The 20,323-nt window shown below is 39.8% G+C and overlaps 1 protein-coding gene across 2 annotated transcripts in view; it reads left to right on the plus strand.

The window, feature by feature from the left end:
* Positions 1-14,964, plus strand: part of ALDH7A1 (aldehyde dehydrogenase 7 family member A1) — a 37,658-nt gene extending 22,694 nt beyond the window's left edge. The window contains exons 10-19 of one of the 2 annotated variants that reach the window (XR_006342687.1): positions 157-198; positions 2,230-2,324; positions 4,126-4,210; positions 5,145-5,251; positions 7,605-7,721; positions 8,932-9,029; positions 9,255-9,328; positions 10,624-10,699; positions 12,237-13,261; positions 14,724-14,964. Coding sequence is in view for 1 of the 2 variants with exons in the window: in XM_043912219.1 (XP_043768154.1) it covers positions 157-198; positions 2,230-2,324; positions 4,126-4,210; positions 5,145-5,251; positions 7,605-7,721; positions 8,932-9,029; positions 9,255-9,328; positions 10,624-10,699; positions 12,237-12,291 (749 nt within the window). In the remaining variant the exon portion in view is untranslated. Of the gene's footprint in view, positions 1-156; positions 199-2,229; positions 2,325-4,125; positions 4,211-5,144; positions 5,252-7,604; positions 7,722-8,931; positions 9,030-9,254; positions 9,329-10,623; positions 10,700-12,236; positions 13,804-14,723 lie in introns of those variants that run through there. The other variant, XM_043912219.1, reaches the window with a different exon arrangement.
* Positions 14,965-20,323: the final 5,359 nt, after the last annotated feature.

Below are 20,323 nucleotides of genomic sequence, written 5' to 3' on the forward strand. Positions count from 1 at the left end.
TTTTTCTTTTCCTTAAGGTACAACTGATTTATGCTCATGCTAAATCTGAAATCTGAATTTTAAATCTGAAAGTAAAACAAATGGGATAGGCTGTGGTTTGCAGGTGTGTGCAATAAACTGAAATAGGCATTAATTTGTGTTTGTATATTTTTAAAGGTAGAAGTTTATTAGAACTTGGAGGAAACAATGCCATTATAGGTAAGGCTGCCTTTTTTGTTTGTTTTCTGGTCGGCGTATCTTCAGTAGTCATCCTGAATGTGTAGAACTCGTGTGAGAACTCATCTGTTGTGTGTTGTTTGAGATCTAAGTCCCGTGCATGGGAACTTTTCCTTACGAGGCAGAACACAGTGTGTTCCTGTTTGGAAGATGTTAACCTGGGGCTTAGAACCTGTGTGTGAGGCTTTCTAATGAGGCATGTTTCTTGTTCTCCTATTTTTTTTTTTTTTAAAAACTGGCCACATGTTTCTCTAGAATAAATAAGTCACTCTTATATGATCTGTTTCCAGAAATACTAGTGTGTCTTCAGTGGAATATTGAGTGCTTTTATATTGGGAAGGAACACTTCCTTAAGGTATTTTATCATTTAGCTGTAGTCTTAGAGATTATTTAATTCTCTTTTTCACTTGTTTGACACAAGAGGAAATAGTCCACCAGCATAACTTCTGGATAATATAATGAATATCAGTGGGTTGAGACTTCATAGAATCATGAATTTTATGATAAAAAACTTCCTAATTATACATTGCTATCATTATCGTGTTTAATGCTTTTGTGTTTGTGGGGGACACCAGGAATAGAAAAAGTGTGTGATGAAGGATTTGTTCTGGGTGAACTTCTAATTTTGTAAAAGGGAGCTGATTAAAAATACAATTAGCATTTATAGATCACTAGGCATTTGACAAGTATTGTGATAAGCTGTTTCATATGCCATATGTCATTTAATCCCCACAATAATCCCACCTTTATTAATCTCATTTGAAGGTTACACTTAGGCTTAAAATAATATGTGCCTAAAGTGACAGAGTCAGCATTTCTATCCTGGCAATCAGACCCCAGAGCACAGCTCTCTTTCTAAAACTCCTTCCTATCATCCATTAGTACCCCCAGAAAATAGTATTCCATTTTATGCATGAGGAAACTGAGGCTTAAAAAGGTAAAATAACACAACTAAAAAAGGGGTGGGGATGGATAAGAACCTTGGTCTGTTTGGTTGTACAAACTGCCTTCTTAACCATCACGTGAGAAGGCTATTTAGACTGGACAGGGGGAAATTGAGGATGTAAAAGGCAATTGGGACTGTAAGTTTATGGAAGGGGTGGAAAGGAAGGAGTTATAAGTAATACAGTGTATCACTGGAAGGGTTAATCTTGTAAAGATGATGCTAGTTTTTTCTCCAGAGGGCAGAAGAGTAGGAGGAAGGAATATAGACAAAGGGGGAGAGGAATCTGGAGGTGATTTTGCGTTGATTTCAGAGTTGCAGAGGAAGCAGGAAAGGGCTTGGTGTGTGATCCCTTCAAGATTTTCTGCAAGTGCAGGGTGAGGTCATCTGGTGCGGGAGTAAAGGGCACGAGGGGTTTGAGAGATTTGAAAAAACTTCTGTAGAGGGGGGAACAAGTGGCATTTAAGGGAATGGACTGATGCAGGTGAGGGTGTCGATATTGTTAGAGAGCTTGGTTGGATGGTGGTAATAAATCAGAAGGGTCCCAATGGGCTCTCTGGTCCAGGGAAGCTGCCATTGTAATCGGCTGTGGGGTTGAGAGTGGAGGCAAGTAAAACTGACAAAGACGACGGGGTCTTATAGAAGAGATCACATGGGTGCAGACAAGGCTTAGTCAGCACCAGAAACTCCCGAGAGGTGAAAGATAAAGCAAGTCGGAAGAGGATGAGCTCATCGCTCTATTCTCGTATCATTTTCCCTGGGAGAGGAGTTGCCTCTGCAGCGTGAACCTGCTCATCTTACAGAAATTGTTGTGATGTTCTCTTCTTGCACTTTTTTTTTTTTCCCCATTTATTTTTATTAGTTGGAGGCTAATTACTTCACAGTATTGTAGTGGTTTTTGCCATACATTGACATGAATCAGCCATGGATTTACATGTGTTCCCCATCCTGAACCCCGCTCCCACTCTTCTGATGATGCGCTTTCTAAAGGCATCATCTTACACCATTTAGCGTCAAGTACCTTGTCTGCCTCCTTCACGACACTGATGGGTGTGTTTTGTTTCCCTAAGCTTTTGAGGATGCGGACCTCAGCTTAGTCGTCCCCTCAGCTCTCTTTGCAGCCGTGGGGACAGCCGGCCAGAGGTGTACCACCGCGAGGCGCCTGGTGAGTGTCTGCACGGGCGTGTGAGACTGTCCTGCTTTTCCTTTGCCATTTTCTAACACACTGTACCATCCAGGAAGTGTGACAGAAGGGCTACCAGAAACCTGCAGTTTCTGAACACAGTTTGACTCTCCTACTCTGTTCTGGGCTCATGGCGCATTCTGCTGGTCAGCCAGGGTCCCTGCCTTAGCTCTGCCCCAAGCTGGATGTGGTCCAGCCCTCACTGGAGTCGGACTTGGGAGATTAGACCTGCTTTCAATCCTGCACCTAACAGTGTGGACAGAATCCCATGTCACTTAGAGAATAAAACAATCTAAACACCCTATGGGGTCGCAAAGAGTCGGACACGACTTAGAGCCCCAACAACAACAACAACAAAACATTTGAAAAATTTGAACCTGTTTGCTAAAAGAAAGACAATTTTGGCTTTTTTATAAAGACATTTTAAGTTGTAAAATATTTTAAAAATTAAAAGATTTGGGCCTGTAAGTCAAGTCTTGGATTTGACTTGATGTGACATAATTTTCTGGAAAGTAAATGTATGTGTATCCTCTCTTTAGAAATGTCTAAGTCTGTACACATAGTGTATAGAGCATGTACATATTAAGTGAATATGATGAGAGTGGTTTCCCTTCAGTGTTTGGGGCTTGGGAAGTTTAATATCCACCCTTAGTTTTGGACTGGATTTTAAAATGTTTTTTTCTGGGATACAACCTTGATTTTCATGAGTTGTGCTACTGGAAACTTGTGCCAAACAAGTTTTGATTAGGCAGAAAATTTGGCTACCTTTGCCTTTTTAAAAATAATTATTGTTGAGTTTTCCTCCTGTCATTAAAAAGAAAAATCAAATTATGGAGGAATTAGCTTTGGGTTTTTCCTCTCACCCACAGTGAATGTGAACAAATTCTTTATAAGATTAGCACAATCTAAATTAGTTAGAATAAGATAAGAAAATAGGGAAATTGAATCTTTACTTTTGCTATGACTTCTCATTTTCACTCTTCCTGTATTTTACAATGGATGAATATCAATCTTTTCTTGGTTTTTACATTAATCAGTTGAAGTTCTTAAAAACATTTAAGCTACAATGTTCATAAAGTATTTACAATTTATTAAATTTGTTCACCTTAGGCATTTATTACATTAAAGCTTAGAAGGAAACAGGCATACTCCAAAATATTACAATCTTAATTACATGACAAACTATGAAATGATGTAAATGTCAAGCATTTCTTTATTTGGTTAACTTTTGTTTTTCCTTTGTGTCCTGGAGCAAATATGCATAGCTATGCTTTCTATTAAGTGTCAAATATTAAAGGATACTATTGGTCATAACCCAAATCAGTTTCTATAGGGAGAGTAGTAGTCTTTAGAAAAATCCACTCTGGTACTACACACCTCTGATGATTTATCATTGGCCCTCTGTTTCAACCAACTGTGAACCATGTAGTCCTGTAGCATGTATTCTAGAAAAATATGTTTATACAGGGGGACTTGAGCAGTTCAGACCCATGTTGTTCCAGGGTCACCTGTATAAATCAGTAATGTTAAGAAAAATTGGAAGAATTCCCTGACAGTCTAATGGTTAGGACTCTGAGATTTCACTGCTGAGGGCATGGGTTCAATCCCTGGCCAGGGAACTAAGATCCCACAGCTTCACGATGCAGCCGAAAAAAAAAAAAGGCTGCAGGAAAAAAAGAAAATTGTACATTGTTAGCAATTTTGTGCATTTATTTGTACTATTTATATATACTATTAATAGTGCATTTATATTTCCTAATCCCTTGAATGTTTCTTCATTTAGTTCTTACATGAAAGCATCCATGATGAAGTTGTCAATAGACTTAAAAAGGCCTACGCACAGATCCGTGTTGGGAACCCTTGGGACTGTGAGTATCTGGTTGATTTCAGAGATTTTCTTTTTAACTGCTGGTGTTAATAAGAGTTCCTGGTTTTCTACTTAGATATATATATATATTTTTTTTCCCTTTCCTGAGAGGCCCAAGGGACTATGAAGCAGGTTATTATTGGGCAGTTAGGGTGACAAGTCTGCTCCAAGTTAGGATCTGAGTGTTTCATGTGAGCTGGTGGATGAGCTTGGGATATGATCTTGAGGTGGGGTGAGTTTGAGCTTCTCCTTTTCCATTTCCCTCTTTGGAGTTAGCACCATCTTCCCTCTGGCAAGGTAGCGAGAGGCACCTACCTGACTTCTCTGCTTCCATTTCTGCCTTCCATCATAACCAAAGCAATTTAAAAAATGTAATTAGATAGTTCACTCTCTTGCTTAACACAGTCATTGCTTTTGGACTTTAACTTCGATGCCTTTGGAGCCCCGTTTTAGCAAGTTTATAGTCTTGCATGGTCTGACCTCATTGCCCCCCCGACCCCCTGTGCACCCTTAACTTGTTCACGACTGCTGGGCCTATGAAGTTCTTAGAGAATAGTCACCTTGTAATGAGTAAGCAGAGCCTATATTTTGACTGCAGTGCCCTGATGAATTGATAGCTCTTTGCCTAGATTTGACCCTTCGTGTTTCTCTATAGAAAGCTTATGAGCACTCAGTCATACCTGCTTTTTTGCGTATCTTCTGTGGCTGCTTTTGCACTGCATTGGTGGAGTTGAGTAGTCATGGCAGAGACCACATATGTCACACCAAACATTAAATAGTTACTGTCTGGCTCTTTGCAGAGAAAGGTTGCTGAAACCTCCTGTTCTAAGGCAAAGTAATATATTAAGGGATTGGTCTGCTCAATGGGATAGCTGTTAGAAATAATAAAATGATGCCTTTTAAGGTGAAATGAAGCAGTCTTTTTTTCTCTCCAGCTAACGTTCTCTATGGGCCACTCCACACCAAACAGGCAGTAAGCATGTTTCTTGGAGCAGTGGAAGAAGCAAAGAAAGAAGGTGGCACCGTTGTCTATGGTGGCAAGGTAATGACCACTTGAGATCAGGACTTTTCTTTTCCTTTTGCACACAAGTAGGCTCTGGGTAACTTGATGAGGTATCCCTCACTACCAGCTTTCTTTTCTGCAATCCTTTTGTAACAGGGAAGTAAGTACATATTTGAAAGAATAACAATGTAACACACATGGAACATTTCTGAAAAGACATAACTCAGAGCCAAGGTTATCTTTGCATTGAGTGCCTGGCAATTTGTATGGAAGGGAGATGAAGACCTCTTTTTCATGGTACAGGGGAAGACTGTATTCAGTGCAGTTTAAATCCACATTTAGTAGTGATTTTTAAGTCATTTAAGGTGGAGAATCAAAAAAATACACACTGCAAGCATTTTAATTTGACACATATTACTGTTGTCAATGGAAAATTAATTAGTTGGTTTAAGAAAGAAATGGAAAATTTTATTTGAGCCAAGTTGAGGATTATAACCCAGGAACAGCATCTTGGAAAGCTTTGAGAACCGTTCTGCCTGTTAGAAAGTCAAGGCAGTTATAAAAGTACTTTAAACAGGGCTGTATATTAAATGACAGTTTACACAGTCTAGAGAGATGTCATCGTGGCTCCTTACAAGCTAATGAAGGAGTGTTATATTTTAGGAATTGTCTTATCAGTGCTAGGAGAATGTTTGCTCTTTATGGTTGAGCAGGTATTTCTGCTTATGGGGAGGTTTGGTGGATGCATAATACAGATACACAATGCACAGTAGAGGGGAGAGAGGAGGCCATAGGGCAAAGAAAGCTTTTTTTTTTTTTCCAAAGAAAGCTTTTGATGGTTAAATTTTTCTTGTCTTGCTGTAAAATATGAATTTCAGTTCACACTCTATTTGTTTGATTCTTGAGATGTAGATCCAAGGCATTTTTTTCATGTACGATAGAAATTTGTCTTCATCCTTGAATGAGCTATAAATATCATTTATTATCTACAATGTATTTTCAGTTCTTTAAAAATCACAGTGAACTGAGTCTCTCGCAAAGCACTCTGAGGGCAGACTCCTTCTCTTAACACTGACACACCTACATATCACCTGATAGAGATGTATATGCATATTTGTACTTTTGTTACTTATTTACCTTGAGTTTTTTTAAGCATATAACTTAATCTTTTTAGAAGTAACTCCCCCCCCCCCTCGGGTAATATTTACTTAAGGTACACAATGCGGTATAGGATTACAGTAACAAATATAGCTGCTGCATATGGAACTGGGAGTAAATACAGGTGACGCTGAGTAAACATACAGCTCAGAAGGTGTGGGCAGAATTGTACAGGCACACTGAAGAACCGACCACTGGCCAAGCAGCTTGCTGCCGGCATCAGAATATTTTATAGAAGTTATGTGGAGATGAACTAGCAATTGGGTTACGTGGAGCTCAGGAGGGTGTCTACAGTATGTCCTTGGAGCTTTAGGTTTCTGTGTTACTGTGTGTTAGCTTGCTAGGGCTGCCGTAACAAAGCATCACAGACTGGGTGGCTTAAGCAACACGTTTATTGTCTCACAGTTCTGGAGGCTGAGTCCAAATTTGAGGTGCTGGCGAGTTTGGTTCTTTCTGATGAGGCCTCTGGCTTGCAGGTGGCCACTTCTCTCAGCGTCTTCACATGGTCTGTCTGGAGAGAGGAGGTCCTTGGTGTCTCTTCTTATGAGGAATTAGTTCTATCTGATAAGGGCCTCACCCTCATGACCTCTTTTAACTTTGCCTGCCTGAAGGTCCTGTCTTCAAATTTAGTCACAGTGGAGAAGGTGAGGTTTAAGGCTTCAATGTAAGAATTGGGAAGGTGGTGGTGGGTGGGGTACGTTGTAACAGGATGGCTATAGATTACCTCTTTAAAAATTATGTGTAGTTTAAAATAGCCACCTATAGCCACATTTTTTCACTGTAACTTGGTCATGATGCATAGCCCAGCTCTCTGTCCTTGACCCTTTTTTCTTTTCTTTTTCTGACCAACTAAAGTTAGAACCAATAGGTGGCAGAGAAATTTTCATTCATGATGGGAAGTTATTTTGGAGAAATAATTCACTTATAAATGATAATTTTTTTTTCCCCAAAAGTATAGGCATGGGACTTCCCTGGCGGTCCAGTGGTTAAGACTTCACATTCCAACGCAGGGGGTGTGGGTTCAATCCCTGGTTGGGGAGCTGAGACCCCACACGCCCCCTCAAAAAACTGAAACATAGAACAGAAGCAATAATGTGACAAATTCAATAAAGACTTTAAAAATGGTCCATTTAAAAAAAAAAAAAAACCCTTAAAGTATAGGCAAAGATGGTATCCTCTGAACCAAAGAATCAAAAATAAATGTTCTTGATTTTATTTCCTTCTTCTGCTACAGGTTATGGATCGCCCTGGAAATTACGTAGAACCGACAATTGTGACAGGTCTTGACCATGATGCATCCATTGTACACACAGAGACTTTTGCCCCGATTCTTTATGTCTTTAAATTCAAGGTAAAATGTGGATTCCTTCTCTCTTTTCTCTAGTTTAATGTTGAAACAAATGAGAAAACCAGGAGAAAATAAAGGCATATTAAATTTCACTCAGTTAGCCTTTTGGGGAGGTTTTATAAAATGACTCTGATTAGTAGAGATTTGAAAGTTAAGGACAAAATAGGATGATCTGAACACTTTAAGCAATAAAGCATGTTAAGCTAGATGCCAGGGGAATTGAGACAAGCCAAGGGCCAATGTTGAAATTGGTGGAGAATGTGGCCCACATTGTCTGTATCACCTGATTCTGAGCTGTGTACGCTATGCAACCATCTTGTGCACAAAAGGGACCAGGTAGTTTGATAGTCTGAGTGCTCAATATCAGTGGACAAAATGAGAAGGTAGAAATGTACAGCTACAACCTGTATCAGAGGACAGGCTGCAGAGGTTTCAGCAGATGTAGGTGTCTAGAGGGTCTCCTTCCTCACGTGCAACAGGCCCTACTCTGCCAGCAGAAGCTTAGAGATTGAATCGAGGCTTGGCTACTGTGATTAACAGTTAAAGGGTAATGAGACATACCTTGTTGCAATGATGTGATTGCATGAATTAAAATCTTGCTTTAAACTGTCTATTTTTGCTCCACATAATGTGACTATAAATTGTAATGTCATGTTTTGTCATGTGTCTACGTGTTTGAGTTCCTGAGCATATCATTTAACCCCTCTTGCCTAATCTGTAAATTTGGGATAACATTGAGCCTGCGTCATTGGCTGAGAATTAAATATATAAATGCATGTTCAATGTCAGTGTGTTTGTGTTGCATGTAGTAAGGGCTTAGTAAATAATAGATCTTGTATGTAGTGGCCTGACATGGAAGAATATACTTGTGTGTGTGTGTGTGTTTTAATATTTATTTATTTGGCTTTGCTGGGTCTTTGTATGGAAACTCTTAGTTGCAGCATATGGGATCTAGTTCCCTGATGAGGGATGGAACCCAGATCCCCAGAGTTGGGAGCTCTGAGTCTTAGCCACTGGACAGCCAAGCACGTCCCATTATATGTTTTTCTCAAAGTTCATTTGAGGGGAAGATCCCACAAAGCACTGTATTAGGAAGATGTTGACTCCTTAGTTCCCCTACGATTATCCTGGTACATTTTATGGAATGAGTTTACCATTAGTGATTGGACCTGACGCTGTATCATCTAACAGCTTCCAATGTCTGTCCTTTTAGAATGAAGATGAGGTCTTTGCGTGGAATAATGAAGTCAAACAGGGACTTTCAAGTAGCATCTTTACCAAGGATATGGGCAGAATCTTTCGCTGGCTTGGGTATAACTTTGTCTATTTTTAAAATGAATATAAGTCTGATTTGTGTGGTGAATCGACTTTACAAAAAAAGAAAATGAAGCCATCATAGGTGAAAATCTGTTTTTCAGCATTGAGAATCTTAGAAGTTTTGTTCGGCTTATTTATTTATTCATTTTTGTATATATATATATATTTTAAACTTCCCTATATTTTGCTTTCACTGTGCCTCCCTTTTTATATACGCAGACCAAAAGGATCAGATTGTGGCATTGTAAACGTCAACATTCCGACGAGTGGGGCTGAGATTGGAGGTGCATTTGGTATGTAGAGAATGCTTTTTCCTTTACCATGCTGGACAACTTGTGTGAAACATTGTCTGCCAGGGAAGCATAGAGACTTGGTATCCAAAGCTTTTATTAGGAGTTGGTCACACAGGCATGCAAGGCCTAACGTGCCCCCCACATTTCAGACTCTCAGAAGGAAAACAGGTAATAAACATAAACTACATTGTTGGCCCAGTGAGACCATATGGGGAACTGGTTAGCCTGTAAATTCCCAGATGCTAGCGGCATTGTAAACAGATCTGCTATGTATTTTCTGCACAGATTGTAGCTTTTCTCAGACTTTGAAGTTATAAATTACTTGTCTTCTGGTTTCCATTACTGTAGTTGAAAAGCCCAGTCCACTTTGATTTCTGATCTTTCCCCTCATTTCAAAAGTTTGGGGTCTATTATTTATGTCTGATGTTCTGAAATGCTTCAGTAATATGCTTCAGTGGAGATCTTGGTAAAATTCTTGTTGCACAGTCAGTGGGCTAGTAATTGGCCTTAGCATTGGAACTCACAGATTTTAGTTGTGGAAAGTTTTTGATAGTTTTATTTTGTTTTGGTGGTGTTTGAGGTTTTTTCCCTTTGATTTTTTTCTGTTTTAATTTCTAGAACTCCTATTATTTGAATGTTATCTCTTGAAGAATTAGATATCTAATTTTGTTTTTTTTTTTCCCTTTATCTCATTAGTCTTTTTGAGAGATTTCTTCAAACTTTTCTGCTAATCCTTCTCTCAAGTTTTTTCTCTTACAAAAAACAATATTAAATGTACTTTGATAGCATACTTTTAAGTGTAACCTTTTCTTGTTTTGTGGAATCATTATCTTTTTATAATCTCTTTTAAAATATTAAGATAACATTTGAACATTTTATTACAAGATCAGTTTATGAACATTTTAGAAAATTATATACAGATAAGCATCAATGGGAAAATAAATTTTATTTCCCTTGTCTGGAGGTTTCTACTCTTAACACCTTGGTCTAATGGTAAGGTTTTTTTAAGGTTTCCTTCTGCTGCTTGATATTTCTATTTTTTGTTAGTTCCTTTAACTTTATTTTCCAAAGTAGTTCCCTTTTTTGTGTTTATTTTGGTCTCTGTCTTTTATGTGTTTGTTTGCAAAGGAGCTACTCTGGCCACAGGTGAAGTAACTGGTCAGGTAGCTCTGGTCCCCTGGTGCCTTCATTTCCATGGTACTAAGTGGGAGCCCGCAGAGGCGCTGCTATATGTATACACACACATACAATATATGCTATGCATAGAGTCACGAGCTATTTGTGCACTTCTCTAGGAGGGGAGAAACACACTGGCGGGGGCAGGGAGTCGGGCAGTGACGCCTGGAAGCAGTACATGAGAAGATCTACTTGGTAAGAGAAGGCTTTGGGGAAGCGGTTTGGCCTTACAGCCTCTGGAACATGCTCCTACACATTTCTGCTTTCTGCTCTGTGTTCGTGTAATTTCTCTTGATTTTGTGTTTCTAACGTTCCACAGCTCTCCCCTCCCTGATCATCCACTTGGTACTATTATTTTCCTAACTGTCTTGGGAGAGTGCCCAGCGCCTGACTGTGGAACCAGTGGTTTCTGTCTAGGGACAGCACCGTAGCAAAACACTTGGTGTCAGCCAGCAGGATAAAGTGGAAGAGGCTGTCCTTTGAGTTTTTTCATTGGGTGCAGTCAACCCACCCCTGCAGTCTATCAGGGTAGAAGGAATGGAGCTGGGCAGGCTGCCTGCAGGCCTGGCTAGTGAGTGGGGGGCGGATCCTGCTCTCTGGGAGTAGCGAACATAAGCCTTGAAAGTAGAAGCAGGTTCACCCAGAACAAGGGTAGCTGGTGAGGGAACATGTTGCTGGGAGATTTCGATTAGGACTTTTTACTTGTTTTCTATTTTCCCTCTCCTTTAAATAGAAATCGCTTTATCCAAGTGCAATAAGATGGTATGGAAGGCCCGTGTGGTGTTAGGTGTTAGAGGAGCACGGGTGAGGAGCCAGGACACTGTCTTGGTCTCATTTGCTGCTTCTTACTGGCTCTAGAACCTCAGGAGGAGCAGGTCGGGGGTTCTCCAGCAACTTCATGTAGGTCAGGAATTTTTTTTTTCCCCTCCAGCTTTTCTGAGGTATATTATTGACAAAATCACAATATATTTAAAAAGTATAACATGATGATTTACATATGCCTACATTGTGAAAAGATTCCCACAGTCAAGTTAGCACATCCTTAATTGCATCAGAGCATTGTATGTGTGTGTGTGTGCATGCATGCTTAAGATCTGTTCTTAGCAAATTTTTGAAGGTATGTCAGGAGTTTCTGAGGTGCTTTGGCTATGGCTTGTTTAGTCTCAGACATACGCACGCTCTTTGCCTGATTCCCTTTTGTTGAAGACAGTCTTGTTCCTTATATTTGTCTTGTGTACATGGGATCTAGGGGACCAAGCATGTATTAAGAGCTGCAGCCTTTTTGGAAGCCATTTAATGGGGACACTCTGTGTCAGGAGTAAAGCCAGATGGCTAAAAGGGAACCTTTTATTTTCTAAATTATTATAGTTCCTTATTCTATTTCTATCAAATGTGAATCCCTGTGTTTTTCCTACTAATTCACTGCACGTTGTTGAGAGACATAAAGATGATGAAGTTATAGTCTCCATATTCTTTACACCCTGAAAACCACAACTAACACATATGCTGTGTGTCTTTTCAGACTTTTGTGTTTCTCCTTTTTTTTTTCTTTTATAAAACTGGACCTATACTAACTTTTTTGTATACTAATTTTTTTCACCAACTTATAACTTGAACATTTGCCCTTGTTAATATATGCAGATCAGCTACATTTTTTTCATGGCATAAAAAAAATCCTCTATTACATGTGTACTATCCTTCATTTAATTTTGTTCATTTTTTACCCCCTTAGTACCATCAACTACAGTAAGGACCTCCCTCTGGCCCAAGGAATCAAGTTTCAGTAAAAAAGTGCTTTAAATTGACATTTCAAGCTTTTTACGCATTGTTGTAACTCTTTCTTCTGAAGAAGACAAAGAAAATGAGTGTTTGCTTTGAATAAATGCATCATTTTGAATATGACGGTGGTTAATCCCTTATGCTTCTGAGGCCTAAATCAAGAGACTCATTTTTAAAAAAATAAAACTTTTCATGACATCGTCTCAAGTAATAAAAAGCAATTTTTATGTTACTGATTTTTTACATTTAGGATTATTTTTATAATTTAGAAAAAAAAATAGTACATGTCATGGTGGGAATTTGGAAAAAATCGGAACATGATAGAGAAGAAAATAGAAGTCTGGTCTGTGGATGCAGGAACATCTCCTAAGCAAATAAATCAGTGGCGGGCTTGATCACATCACCCTCACACCCTGGAAAGGGTGTGATTGAAGAGAGTGTCCCTTGTTTATGGAGGACCATAGCACAGTCATGCTTGTGATCGACTTGCTGTTTAAGATGCCTGAGGGCATTCATCACCGTCACAGCTTCTCTCGCTCAGGATCACCTGTGTCACCACAGAAGAAATTTGCGAGACAGATGGGGATTTTGCCCCTGCCGCACCTAGAACCTGCACGTGTGGATGACTGGACTTCTACGCAAAGCACCTCTGGATTTCTTAGGCAACCTCAGACCATCCTTTTTAGCTGTTAGGCTTCTGTAATTGCCTTTAGGTTTGCTCTTAGAGAATACCAAGTGTGTAGCAGCATGTGTTTGCAGTGACCTTGGCATAGTTCACTTTCTCTTTGCTGAGCACCTGCCTCCTTCTCTTGAGAATCTGCCCAGCAGCCCCTGGAGTGGTTCAGCCAAGGGCCCTTCCAGGAGCACACTGGCTCCTGCAGTTCCATCTTCCTGGCAGCCTTCGCCCCCCTAATGGGTAGCAGCTACTCGCCAGCTTGACTCCTGCCAGACTGGACTGGGCAGAAGCCTTGGAAGAAGGTGATGTTTGTACAGGACCTGATGGGTCAGGGTGGACTGGAGAGATTTAGACAACGGGCAAAGAGTTTGGGGTTGAGTTATGACAGAGAGCAAGCAAATGAAAAGACCAACCAATTGTAAACTTGTCAGGGAAGGACTGGTATTCATTGCATGTTCCATGGCCCAGCTGTGACTAGTGTTCATCTAGGTAAAGCTGTGGTCAACCTTGAATATTAAGCCAAGCATGGTGATAAACCTTTTGAGAGCATGTTGGCAGAAGTTCAGGGGTTGAGAGTAGGTTAGAAAGGCAGGCAGTTTATGTTCTGTGGTGGAGGAGCAATGTCTAAAGTTATAAAACAGGAAATACCAATGTAGGCTTATAAAGATAGGAAATTCTGAAAAAAATCTTTGCTTCAGGAGAAGGTAAATTGGTTGGGGGGAAGGGACATGGAGAAGGAGGCATTGCTGTTTTCCATAACAGGTCTTGTAGAGCTGTTTGTCTCTTTAAATCAAGAGGATATATAACTTTGATTAAAAATGAAAGCCAATGAAAAAGAAAATGATGTTGGAGAATCAGGTGCTTGAAATCCTCCATTTCTTGATCCCGTTTCCACCACCCCTGCTCCCTAGCACACATACCCGCACACTTGTCTGTTTCCCATTATTGAACTAGGGACTCCTTTTAAACATCTCATGAAATGATTGTGCTGAAAGCCAAGTTTTCTTCCATGTTTTGAAGTTCAGAATAGACTAAATCACCTTGTATTGATATATACATACTTTTTAATACAAGCCGATGCTTGAGAAAATTACTGTTTGGGCATTTGTTTTTAAAAAAAAAAACTTGCCATGGTTTTTCTATACATACTTTTTAATACAAGCCGATGCTTGAGAAAATTACTGTTTGGGCATTTGTTTTTAAAAAAAAAAACTTGCCATGGTTTTTCTTTGTAAGTTGCAGTGCTAGGTCTTGTAGCCCTGACTATAGAATATAGTCTATATAATAGTCTATATTATACATATAGAATATAGTCTATATAATAGTCTATATTATACATATAGAATATAGTCTATATAATAGTCTATATTATACATATAGAATATAGTCTATATAATAGTCTATATTATACATATAGAATATAGTCTATATAATAGTCTATATTATACATATAGAATATAGTCTATATAATAGTCTATATTATACATATAGAATATAGTCTATATAATAGTCTATATTATACATATAGAATATTCTATATTCTATAGAAGATAGAAAATAAAGCACTATTTTAAAACATTTTTAGGAACCATGTAGTTACTGGCTGTTTACGTTTTGTGGAATTCTATGAGATTAATAGTGATTGAAATGTTTTTTTTATACCCAGTTTTTTTCCAAGCATTTTATTTTTTAACAAGTATTCTGAAACACAAGCTGTGTTGGTGTTTTAATTTTAAATTTTTTACATTTATAATTTCTCTCCAGGTATTTAAGGAGGTTCTCCATCTTCCTGTGTATCTCCTGAAGCCTTGCCACGCTAGCCAATTTGAAATAATAATCTCCAATACAGTGGTGAGAGGAATACCAGCCGCTCTAATCTTAGGTTATAAAAGTCAAGTCAAACTGATTGCAAAAGTTTTCTTTGAAACTAATTCCATTTTCTACATCTTTCTAGCAACAAGGACATTTTTTGCTGTGACATTTATTAAAAAATTTTGCCTTTAAATGGCCCTCTTTGTTTTATTACTGGTTTAATAAAATTTACTCATATTTTTAGCCATAGACGTTAAAATGTACATCTATCTGTGTATGCATTATTTCTGGCCATGTTTAAGGTGCTGGGAGTCCTAGGCCTGTGCTGCTGATTACTGGTTACTTACTGGTTACACTGAATCCCTCTGTGACTGTCTGACCCTCCCTGAGTGCTGTAGCCATACTGCGAGAGTTCCTGCCTCCACAGTGGACCTGAGCAGGTGTGATTAGCATTTCCACTCTATGGGACAGTAACGATTATAAAGATTTTTTTAAAATATTGCAAAAGTAACATAGTGCCTGTCAATGGTAAGAGCTCAGTAAATGTTTATTAGGGTGTGTTCTGTACTTTGCACTTGAAAAAAAAAATTTTTTAATTAAAAAAAAATTTTTTTTGATGTGTTTTCCTGAAAGAAATTTAGAAGCATTGGTTTTTGAGAAGTGAAGTTCTTTGAAATGTTTATTGGAATCGCGAATTTATAAGTAGGAAAGAACCAATTTATAGTACTCATTTAAAAAATCTAGGTATACGGTATCTGTTCAAATATTTATCATTCTTAGCAAAATTTATTCCTATATAATTTACGATTTTAGTTGTCAGTTGGATTTTTTTCCTCTTTCCTTTTTTTTTTTTTAAATTTATTTTTTTTATTAGTTGGAGGCTAATTACTTCACAACTTTCTTCTTTCCTTACATGTAAACTGTTGCAGAGGCAGTTTTCTTCCCTGGGTAGATTAGGTGTGAAAATAGGAGGACAGATTCAGTAACTCCTCAGCGTTTGCGATGTATTGGTCTTTTCACTGGCAATTCTAGGGTTTTCCATGAGAGAATTCTCGCCAGAAATCAGGTATTATCAAATTGCCTTCACGGTGTTGCCCTGCAGGTGGCGCTGTTGATCAGAGCAAGCGCCTCAGTTTGGCAGGGGAGTGATTCTTTCGGACTCTTAGGTATCCAGGAAGTCACCATGGAAAAGGTTTTGCGTTAAACTCAAAGCCCGGCTTTTCTGAACTGCTTTTCATTCCAGCACCATTGGTTACCCGCCTTCCCTTCCTCCATCTGATAACTACACAGATCACCTTTGCTGCAGTTGATTATTGTGCTTAGGTAAAACATAAGGCCCGAAGTGTCAGAGCAAAAACAATGGCTATAATCACAGAATAATGTCTTTTACATTAAAAAAGGATTCTTTTTCCTCCTCCTCCTGCTCCCCGTAGTGAGCATATGTGTGAGTTTACTCCATTTTTAACAACTCCAGGGGACATTGTGTTTTAGTTAAACTGTGATCCAGGCACTTTTCAAAGCACTTACGTATAAACCCATTTAATTCTCAACAATTCTACAAATTATTACGATCCTCATTTTACTGATGAGGAAACAGGTACAGAGAGGGGGTAAGCAACTTTCCCCAAGTCTCATTGCTGATACACGATGGGACTGAAATTTGCACCCAAGCATTTTGGCCCCAAAAGTTAGTGTCTGGTGACGGGAGTTGTAGCCCCTGAAACTGGAGCTCTAGCAATGCGTCCTTCCCTGCCTGTTTCTCAATCGCTAATCTTTCTTTTTTCTTTTGTAATGTTCTTTATTTTTTATATAATCATGAACTTAAAAATGGAAGTAACTTCCCCCCTCTAAACTGTGAGAGTGTGGTGTTGACCTGATTCCACATCAGCTCCAAGTACTTCAGCGTTTATTTCCCACAAACTACATTTTACTATGTAACCATATACAATTGATACGTTACTAATACTCTGATTCCATTCATCTTTTCATTTGACCCAGTAGAGTCTTCTAGCAAAGGGAGTCAGGTCATATATACTTAGTTTCCTTTCGTCTCTTTATGGCCTTGATACTTTGGAAACTGCAGACTTTGTAGGTAGACTTTGTACTTTGCAGGGTGACCTTCACCTTGGTGTTTCCTCATGATTAGGTTCGGGTTGTGTACCTTCAGCAGTTAGAATTGCAGAAATGATGTCATGTTCCCCTGACTGCGTCCCATGAGGTGGTGCATGATTGCATTTTGTCTTATTACTCATTACCACTGATACCTTGACCAGAGTGGTGTCTACCAGTTTTTTTCATTGTGAACTATTTCTCATTTGTAAATTACAGTCTTTTGTGGGGAGGTACTTTGAAACTACCTGTGTGTTCAGTTCTCCCTTAAACTTTCTTTTATCCACTTAGCTGTCTCATCTATTTTCCTATTTTATACAGTAAGTCATAGTCCATTTGTTTTATTACTTCTTTGGATGCTCACAGTGTACCTTGATGTCCCTGATTTGGCCAGCAGAGTTCCCCTCGAGCTGTCTTCTGTGTCTTTTGAATGTGTCCTTGTCCTTCGGGCACTTCCTAGCTTTTTGAAACAAGATGTCTCAGGTTGTTCTTGTACTTAACCTGTCCCAGTTCTGGTATCAGCTGTTTCTCCCAGGAGCTCTGATTCCTTTTAGTCAAGAACCATATTTAGGGGAATTCCCTGGTGGTCCAGTGGTTAGGACTCTGTTTCCACTGCAGCAGGCATAGGTTTGAACCCTGGTTAAGGAACTAGGATCTTATATGCCACGAAGCACAGCCAAAAACATAGTAATGAATCATATTTGGAAGCCAAGATCTGGTATAGGTATGACTGGTGATATCATCACAAGATATCACTGCTGCTAGGTCCTTACAGAGGCTAGAGCTTGGAAATACACGTACAACCGACTCTTGAACGAGTTGGAACTGCGCTGGCCCACAGAGACATTACTTTGCAGATAAAGGTCTGTCTAGTCTACATAAGCTATGATTTTTTCAGTAGTCATGTATGGATGTGAGATTTGGACCATGAAGCTGAATGCCGAAGAACTGATGCTTTTGAACTGTGGCGTTGAAGACTTTCCAGAGTCCCTTGGACTGCAAGGAGATCAAACCAGTCCATCCTAAGGGAAATCAACCCTGAATATTCATTGAAAGGACTGAGGCTGAAGCTGAAACTCCAATACTTTGGCCACCTGATGCAAAGAACTGACTCATTAGAAAAGACCCTCATTCTAGGAAAGACTGAAGGCAGGGGAGAAGGGGATAACAGGATGAGATGGTTGGATGGCATCACTGACTCGGTGGACATGAGTTTGGGCAAGCTCCGGGAGTTGGTGATGGACAGGGAGGCCTGGCGTGTTGCAGTTCACGCAGTCGCAAGGGTTGGACACAACTGAGCGACTGAACTGAACTGGTCCACTTAGGTTCAGATGTTTTTCAACAGAATTACAGTATTACACAGTCATATGTTGGTTGAATCTGCAGGATCAGAACCTTGTATACAGAAGGCCAACTTTAAGTTATATGTGTATTTTTGACTGCAGAGGGTTAGTGAACTAATGTGTTGTTCAAGGGTCAACTGTATACACAGGTACCTCTGTGTTTACTTCTGAATCTGTCTGCTTATACTGAGAGCTAGGAGTTCACATCAGAACTTCCACATCCAGCCCAGCATCACAGGGTTCATTGTAGTTATTTCTCTTTTGGTATTTGCAACTCTGATAGCAAGAAACTACTCATTACCCTTGATGTATTTCTCACTGGAGTAACTAATCTCCCATCTTTCTGAGGACACCTCCCTCACCTGCTTCTGGTTTTGAGGGTGCTGGTCTCATCTCCCATGTGGATGTCCTTCTCAGCCAACTCAGGCATCTTATACATAGCTGTCCCCAGATGGGGACAATCTTCTCCCTGCCTAATGGTGTTAGGACTGAACTGCTCTGGAAGAAATAAAGTAGACAGAGTAGATTTTAGCTCCTGTAACAGAGACTACAAAGAATGAAGGCTCAACAAGGTAGCGTCTCTGACTTTTCCTTAAATGTTGAATCCTGAGTCAGTGAAAATGATGCTGTCCCTAACCCTGCCTGCTTGTCTGGGAGCTGAGATGCTTGGGGCTTCAGCTAGATGTATAGGTGGTGCAGGTCTGGGAGGTGGAGCACCTGTGTCCTCAGCGCAGCTCTGCTTCTAAGAGGCTGAATGTTCTTAGAGGAGTAATCTGAACTTTCTGTGCCCTAGCTCTCTCATCTGTAAAATGAATAGGCTGGGCCATGTGTGACCATGGGCCAAAATTGGCTAAGTGCTTGATTTATACTTAGGTGTTAGCCTTCAGAAAAAAATTCGAGTTTAAATTTTTTTGGAAGGAGGCTGTGCATGCCAGTTAACCACAGGTGAGCCACAGCTCAGATGATCTTTCCAAGTTTCACACATTTCCTTCCAGGCCAAAGGTTCTGAGGCTTTATTCTTTGGGCTCTGGTGAATCATGCTTGCCCCAGTCTGACCCTTCTCAGCTAAAGGCAGTGTTTATACCGAGAAGAATGAAAACAGCTTCTAGACTTCTAGTCAAGGCCCATATTTAGGACGTGATTTTAGCTTCTCTTTCAGAGACTGCAGAGAATGAAAGCTTGACAAGATAATAATCTCTTTCCTACTTAGCAGTCCAGATGTAGGTAGTCCACGGTGGACTGTTGACCCCCTGGTGTCTGGGCCTGAAGCTTCTGATCATTCTGCTTGATGAAAGATGACTCATCACTACCACATACTTGGGTAAGGGAGGGCACTCTTCCACTTAAGGGTGTGACCAGGAAGTTGCACTTGTCAATTGCAACAAGTCACATCACATGGCAAAACTTAGTCACAAAGCATATACAGCTGAGTGGGAGGTTGAGAAACAAACCTTTGTTTTGGGGAGCTGTGTACTCCGACACAACTTGGGTGTTCTGTTGAGAGAGGACAAAATGATTAATGGGGGAAAATTAGCAACTTCTACCAGAGTATTTGTTAAAAATACTCCCTTCTGCCCACTCTGCAGAATGTCTTCTGTCACATGTCATTTTACTTCCTTAGGCTCTGATGATCAGCCAATGAAGAAATTCATTTAGATTCTGCTATCATTACTTAGGGCTATTCGTCATGACCCTTCATAAAAAATAGAAGTCATCAGCTTCCAAAAGCAGCCAGTCAGGGAAATTTCAGAGTTGGTTAGAACAGAATGGGAGGTGGAAGAGATGAGTTTCGACAAATGGGATAGTTGGAGGTAGAGTTGACAAAGACAGGAGATCCTGTAGAGAGCCAACAGCCAAGTGGAAAGTGGGTACCCGGAGAAGTCATTGCTGGTTAAAGAGAAGTGGGAAAAGGAAGAGAGGCTGAGAACCAGATGTGAACTGCATTTTCTGATGTGGCTCAGTGGATTTCTAATCTTTTGAATCAGGGCTGTCAGAAGGGCAGGATTCCACTTTCAACTCTGTGCCTCGTAACACCACATCTCTTCTGAGGAGAAGAGATGGAAAACCACATCTCTTCTGAGGCCTATGTCTTCCTCTGTA

The sequence above is a fragment of the Cervus elaphus genome, chromosome 9 (genome assembly GCF_910594005.1).
Source record: "Cervus elaphus chromosome 9, mCerEla1.1, whole genome shotgun sequence".
NCBI lineage: Eukaryota > Metazoa > Chordata > Mammalia > Artiodactyla > Cervidae > Cervus > Cervus elaphus.